This window comes from Lycium ferocissimum, chromosome 11 (assembly GCF_029784015.1).
Source record: "Lycium ferocissimum isolate CSIRO_LF1 chromosome 11, AGI_CSIRO_Lferr_CH_V1, whole genome shotgun sequence".
In the NCBI taxonomy this organism is placed as follows: Eukaryota; Viridiplantae; Streptophyta; class Magnoliopsida; order Solanales; family Solanaceae; genus Lycium; species Lycium ferocissimum.
In genome coordinates, this window is record NC_081352.1 from 58,491,378 (window position 1) to 58,499,215 (window position 7,838).

The following is a 7,838-nucleotide window of genomic DNA, read 5'->3' on the forward strand; positions in this document are numbered from 1 at the left end:
GGATATAAGCTCACCCTTCGATCTGAACGGGAAATAGCCTCAAGCTAGATGTGCGGTCTGGAAGATGTCTCTAGCACACAATCTGCACTCAAATAAAAAGTGCAGCAAGGTAGTATCAGTACAAACACTACGTACCGGTAGATATCATAGGCCGACTAAGATTAGTATCATGCATACGTTCATAAAATCAATAAAATAGGCAGATAGTCACAACAACACATAACCAAATAATATCATCAACATAAATCACCCAACACAGGAATAAGATAAGTCCAGCCACAACCATCAATAGGAATAATATAAGTCCGATGCAATGCAATGAAACAATGATAGTATCTCAACCGTGTACACACATTCTAAATGGTAATGTTTCCCCAAATAGTCATGACCTACAAGGAACCCATGGTGTCCATGTACCACTTGCTTCGGAACTGACCTCGGATCACGAGCCCATAACTAGGCCACATCTTTACCCCCTGTCAAATGTGCCTTTTTCATTATATATATATATATATATATATATATATATATATATATATATATTGTTTTTCATCACAATGTGTTTCTCTCCTTATTTCCAGTTCATAAGTGAATATGGAATAGGATCAGTCAACATTATTAAAGTCAAGAGCACAAGGCCCCATGCCACAAATCAATCAAGACTCAACAAATCAGCTCATCAATCAATATGAACATGAAATCATCTCAATCACAAGAAGAATATATATTAACTCCTTCCTTCTCATATCACAACAATTCCACATCAGGTTCAGTACATAAAATAAGGGCGACCAACCCACATAATCAATCAATCAATACCAGCCTTGGAATTTCCAACCAGACTTCATGTCCGAAGACCTATACATGCTTTCTCCCATCAATTTTATTACATATACATTCAAATAATCAAAGTCTAACTCAAGTAGACCGTAACCTACCTCAAAGCCGAACTGGAACAATGCAATCACTCCGCAGTAGCTTTCCCTTTTTGCAAAGCTTCAGAACATTCAAATTCTGGCAATCATAACACTAATTGAGTAATAGATCATCTACTCAAACCAACAACAATTGGGGAAGAGAAATCAACTACTTCTACCAATTTCAATTGGGTGAACTATCACTAAGTGTGAATTTATCATAAAATCAACCCTAACTATCATACTATTCCCATTCATGGGTTTTCTAATTCATTCATCCCCTTTCAAACAGTTTTTAGGCTAAAGTTTCCTTTTTTATTGGAACCCTAAGTTTCAATCAACAATTTCCACCATTAATAATCAAATTCTCATTCTAGGAAGTGATAATCTATACTCCTAGATGATTAAACAACAATAAAATCAACAACTCATTCATTATTCAAGGGTTTCATAAATTCTTGGTTTCTAACCCTTCAATTCACCATCAAAGAACCTTAGATGATGTAGGGACTTAAGATGATTATGGAATGAAAGAAGATAAAGGTTGAGACTTACCTTGATGAAGAGTGGTTCCGTAGCCTTAGAAAAATCGCCTTAATATTTCTTGGGAATTATTTTTGGTGTTATGTGGGGAATGGGTTCGAAATATGGAATATAAAACACAGTTTTTGCCTCCCGTCGACCGCTGTAGCAGTCGACGTTCGCTACGGCGGTCCCACTATAACGAGAATGGTCCCGCTATGGCGGACCTCATTTAATTTCCCCATTTCCAAGTGGCGACCCTCACCTCGCTATGGCGGACACGCTACACCGGTAATACCGCCGCTGCAGCCTTCCAAATCAACCAATGAGCTCTGGTTTTTCACCAGTTTTTCACCCAAAATCCCAACACCAATCTGAGGCCGTACAGACGCAAACCAAACACGCAAATATACATAAAAGAACGCTATGGACTCACTCGTGGCCTCAAAATTCCCAGTGGAGGTCTAATTTACCAAGTGACCCCCCAGATGAACATACCGCAAGTTTCAAACAATGCGCAACAACAAACAAATCAAGTTTCAGTTTTTAGATTTCTAACTCTTTGAGCTCTCATTAAGCCCATTTCTATTCTCAGGAATGTACTAGCAAGGGTAAAATGGTCAAAGCTCCCATAACGACCTAGCGGGTCATTACATCAATACCAATTAAACAACCGTTCATCCCCTAATAGACAAGGAAGGAAAACAAGGGAAAAGGTACCCGACTCAGTGAAAAGCTGGGGATAATTATTACGTATATCTGATTTAGTCTCCCAAGTAGCTTGCTTAACAGGGCGGTTCTTCCACTGAACCTTCACTGTTGCAATCTCCTTGGACCTTAACTTACGAACCTCTCTATCTAGAATAGCAACAGGCTCTTCCAAGTTCTCATCTAACAATACTAAACCCTAACGAATAATAAAAGAACCATCACCATGATATCTCTTCAACATAGAAACATGAACCACTGGATTAACGCCAGACAAACCTGGGGGCAAAGCCAACTCATAGGCTGCCTCCCCCAAATAGCTAAGAATCTCGAAGGGACCGATGAACCTAGGACTGAGCTTTCCCTTCTTTCCAAACCTCATCACACCCTTCGTGGGTGAGACATTCAACAAAACTTGCTCCCCAGCCATGAACTCAAGATCTCGAACCTTTCGGTCAGCATACTCCTTTTGTCTACTCTGAGCCGCAAGAGCCTTTCCTAAATCACCTTAACCTTATCTAATGACTCTCTCAAAAGGTCAGTAGCCCATGGCCTTACTTCAAACGCATCAAACCACCCAATAGGAGATCTACATCTCCTCCCATAAAGAGTCTCAAATGGGGCCATATCAATGCTTAAGTGGTAACTATTACTATATGCAAACTTTGCCAATGGTAAGAACTGATCCCAATGGCCACCGAAATCAATCATACAAGCTCGAAGCATATCCTCTGGAACCTGAATCATTCGCTCAGAGTGACTATCTGTCTGAAGGTGAAAAGCTGTGCTAAGATCCAACCTAGTTCAACTCAGACTACAAGGTCCTCCAAAATAGGGATGCGAATGTCGTGCCTCTATCGAATATGATGGAAATAGGAACCCCATGCAGATGAACAATCTCACGGATATAAATCTGGGCCAACTTCTGAGTAGTATAGGTGATCTGGACCGGTATGAGATGAGCAGACTTGGTAAATCTATCAATGATGACCCAAATTGAATCAAACTTAGCCAAGGTCTTAAGAAGACCAACGACAAAATCCATAGCTATCCTCTCTCATTCCACTCAGGAATGGGCATCCTCTAAAGCGTACCCCAGCGCCTCTGGTGCTCGTACTTAATCTGCTGGCAATTTAAACACTGTGAAACAAATTCATTAATATCACGGCTCATCCTAGCCCACCAATAATGTTTTCTCAAATCCAGATACAAAAGAAGGTGATTGCTTATGCTTTCAGACAGCTGAAGATTCATGAGAAGAACTATCCCACTCATGATTTGGAGTTGGCAGCGGTGGTTTTCTCTTTAAAGATTTGGAGGCACTACTATCTATATGGTGTCCATTGTAAGGTTTTCACCGATCATCGCAATATTCAGCATGTCTTTACTCAGATGGATCTTAATTCTAGGCAGCGGAGATGGTTGGAGTTACTTAAGGATTACGCTATTACTATTTTGTATCATCCTGGCAAGAAAAATAGTGTAGCAGATGCGTTGAGCAGAAAATCTGCTAGTATGGGTAGCTTGACTCGATTGATTATTTCGGAGCGTTCGTTGGCTAGAGAGGTTCAGACTCTAGCTAACAATTTCATGAGGCTTGATATGTTTGATTCAGGTAGAGGTGGCACCGAGCCTAACAGAGGCGGGTTTCAGTCAGGCCGAGGTGGACATCAGCCCAACAGGGGCAGAGCTCAGATAGGATAGGTTGATCGCAGTGGTTCGCAAGCTACTGGCGAACGGGTTCATTGCTATGCCTTTCCTAGTAGATTAGAGGTTGAGGGTTCAAATGTTGTCATTATAGGTAACATCTCAGTCTGTCACCGGATGGCTTCTGTATTGTTTGACCCGACTTCTACATTTTCTTATTTGTCTACATATTTCGCTATAGGTCTTAATATGGTCTGTGATTTGCTAGATGCCCCTATACCTGTACCTACTCCAGTTGGAGAATCTGTGGTTGTAGATAGAGTTTTTCAATCTTGTACTGTCACACTTATGGGGTATGGCACCTGGGTTGACTTAGTGATTCTAGACATAGTAGATTTTGATGTCATCCTGGGTATGAGTTGGTAGCTCCTTATCATGTAATTCTGGAATGTCATGCCAATACAGTCACCTTAGCTATGCCCGGGGTGTCTAGACTTGAGTGGAAGGGTAACCTTAGTCCCTCCTCAAAGAAAATTATTTCCTTTATTCATGCAAAGAAGCTAGTTGATAGGGGTGCTTGGCTTATTTGGCATACATTTCTGATACCAAGGTTGACGGTCCATCTCTTGAGTCCATTCCTATGGTATGTGAGTTTGCGAAGGTGTTTCCTGCAGACTTGTCAGGCATGTCACCAGACTGGGATATTAATTTTTGCATTGACTTAGAGCCAGAGACCCGCCCTATTTCTATCCCACCATATCGGATGGTACCAGCAGAGTTGAGAGAATTAAAAGAATAACTTTAGGATCTTCTTAGTAAGGGTTTTATTCGTCCAAGTGTCTCCGTGTGGGGTGCTCCTTTGCTTTTCATGAAAAAGAAATATAGGACTATGTGGATGCGCATTGATTATCGCCAGTTAAATAAAGTCACCATCCAAAATAAGTACCCCATCCCTTGTACGATGACTTTTAGATCTCTGGGGTTGTAATAGTTAGATTTTTGCACTTTTATTTATTGATAGCATGACTAGACAGTTTATGATTTAATTCTGGTTATTGCTTTATATATTGTTAAATGGTTGATAATCGGGTAAGGAAATGGCTCGTCCACTTGGAGATTTAGTGTGGGTGCCACTCACGGCTACTTGGCTCGTGACATGCTAGACCAGGGGCAAGACCAAGGGGGAGACCAAGGAAGGAAACAACAACTGCTACTGCTACTCCAAGAACAAGAGGAAGGCCAAGGAAGGAAACAATAGCTGCTGCTGCTTCTCCAAGACTAAGAGGAAGGCTAAGGAAGGAAGCAACAGCTGCTGCTAGTTCTAATGCTTCCACCAGACCATGAGAGAGGGCAAGCAGTCCTGCCGCTGCTGTTGTGACAAGGAGAGAAACAAAGGGTCCAATTACTTACCCTAATAAAAGAGCTAAGACAATTGGTATGGGAGTGTTTGTGGTTGAAAGTGGTTATACATCTATCAATGTAAGAGTCAAAATTTTCTTGGAACACAGTTGGTATGGCTCTTGATTATAGTTGTTGATTTTTGTGTTTTTTTAATGCAGCATGGCATGCCTACTAGTAGAGTCTTGAACTTTCGTGGAAAATAGCCTGCAAGACAGCCTATAAGATCTGCTGATGTTACAGGGGATCTTGGTTACAAGGCAAGAACTGGCATGAGATTTAAGGGTAAAAAATGCTACACAAGAACCATAATAGAAGAGATAAGAAGGGAGAAGATGAAAAAGACCACTACTGGAAAAAGGCAAGGAGCCATGGAAGTGATTTGAAGAATTGAACATATGGCAGTGTGTTTTTGTGATTGAACTTTGGTTTTAACAGTATTAATGAATTAGGTACTAGTAGTAGTAATGACTTTGATTAGTAATTTGAAGAATTGACTTTTGTTTTTGGTAACGTTGCAACTTGAATCACTTAGTTGCAACAAATTTTGTAAAAAACTTGGGGCAGTTGCTATATATTATGTGATGTTTCTTATTTGCGTTCCAACACTTTCTTTCCCATATGATTTCTCATATTGTGTATCTTATAAATTGGGCAGTTGCTATATGATATGTGTTGGTTATTGTTGTGTTCAAATAGTTGGCAGTTGGTATGTTTTGGTAAGGTTATTGTTAGTTATTGTTGTGTTCAACAATGAAAATTTGCAATGTTCCAAAGTGAATGGAAACAACTTTTCTGTTGAATAACCATGACATTAAACACAACTTTTCCCTTGACCAACCATGACATTAAACACAACAAAAGGGCTTCATGTTAAAACATACTAGGAACAGCATACAATAAGTTCTACCATAGCAATTGATCTTGATAACACTTCAAGTTTTCAACTTGCCTTAACTAAAACTATTAATTCAAATAACAACAAACAACAACATAGACAAAATGAAGATCCTATTAAAACTAAAGCAGCCCCCTTTCTTCTCTTTTATCCCTTCTTCTCACTTGAATTCTTCGTCACCTTCATTGTCAGTGGCTTTGTCAACCTTTTTTATCTTATTATCAATGGCATTAATGGACGGCCTTTTCAACATGTTTTATCTCATTATCAATGGCATCAATGCAAGAAAACTCTTCTTCCATCAACTCGACCATTTCACTATCAATACAACCAAGTTCACCTTTCATGTCCATTGCAGCTTAAATGCAAGATTGTTCTTTCATTTTCAGCAAAGCAAGTTCTTCTTTCATTTTCTCTTTCAAAGCAAATTCTTCTTCCATTTTCTTCATCAATTTGTGAAGAATGAACTTAGATCTTTGATCAACTGGATCATCTCTCCACTCAAAGATCTCTCCACTCAAAGAACTTACATTTCTTTGCCTAAAGAAAATCAAGCAAACAATTTCAATGTAATGTCATAACAAAACATAAGCAAATAAATTATTAGGATTCCTTACACCGTAGAAGGGGCAAGACCAAAATCTACGTCCGGGATTGTTGGGAGACCAAGAAATCTTTGTGTTCAGCAATTCACCGTGATGACATCGCACCTCGAGCTTCATCGTTGGGTCATCATTAGCAGTACAGAGCCTATTTAGCTCTTTCACAACTGAATGGATAAAATAATTTGGGGGAGATTAGAAGCCCTAACCTACTAAATATAAGATAAAAATGAAGAAGAGGAGAAATTAATACAAATCGTAACTTACCTCTTGAATTCACCTGTTAATTTGAAGGTTAGGGTTTGAAGTTTTTGTCTTCAATAGAGGTCAATTTGGGCCAGATGGTGAAGAAATGGGTCTATTATAGACATATGAGGGGATTAAAAATTTTAGCCGTTGGGAGCGACAAGTGGCCAAAAATTAAAAGGGAGCTGAGTTTATAATATCCCTTACGTGCTACTGCTGCGTCTTCCCACGTCCATGTCCAGCTCACCTGAAAATGGCCAATAAAACCCACTAAAAATATATCCAGGGGGTAATAGGACACCCTTAAAGGTTTTGTGTGTTACAACAAATCCGGGGAAATGTTGGGGTGCATTTTAGCCATTTTCCCTTTATAGAACTACAAAGCATTATGTGATGTGATAAAGGGGCTAGTGCCTTAATTTCTTTCCATTTATAGCAATCAACGAATGATCATTCACGTATCTTGATGTTTATCAAAATACATTTAAGCAAATTCTAGATTTTTTTTTTTTAAGAAAATCCAATATCTAATGTTCGTTAACCTTTAATTTGTTTGTTGTTGGTGTCAGACCCGTAAGGTGAGGCATGCACATTCCTTTTATCTTTTTTTCTTTATAATGTTTATTTTGTTGGACGATATGTTTATAAAGGCGTAGTTTTGATAGTTATTACTTTTACTTTTCGAGCTTTTTTCTGTTTTGGTATTTAAAAGTTTGGATGAGTGTAGAAGAACTGAGTTTGCAATGATTTATGAATCAAATTAGCTTCCTACAATTAAGTAGTTGGTTAATATGCAAATTTCTTTTAAGCTATTACTTAATTATTCATTTTATGTTTTTGAATCAAAACACTTTTAAGTCATTAATTTAATTTTTGAGGTAATATAATAGCAATATTTTG

The 7,838-nt window shown here is 38.8% G+C and overlaps 1 protein-coding gene across 1 annotated transcript; it reads right to left on the minus strand.

Annotated features, from left to right (window-relative positions):
* Window positions 1–2,094: 2,094 nt before the first annotated feature.
* LOC132038528 (uncharacterized) lies at window positions 2,095–3,192 on the minus strand. Its single transcript, XM_059429182.1, has 3 exons — window positions 3,028–3,192; window positions 2,655–2,915; window positions 2,095–2,346 (listed from the first exon to the last, which is right to left on the minus strand). The coding sequence occupies exons 1-3, from the start codon at window positions 3,190–3,192 to the stop codon at window positions 2,095–2,097; spliced, it is 678 nt and encodes a 225-aa protein (XP_059285165.1).
* Between the last annotated feature and the right edge of the window lie 4,646 nt (window positions 3,193–7,838).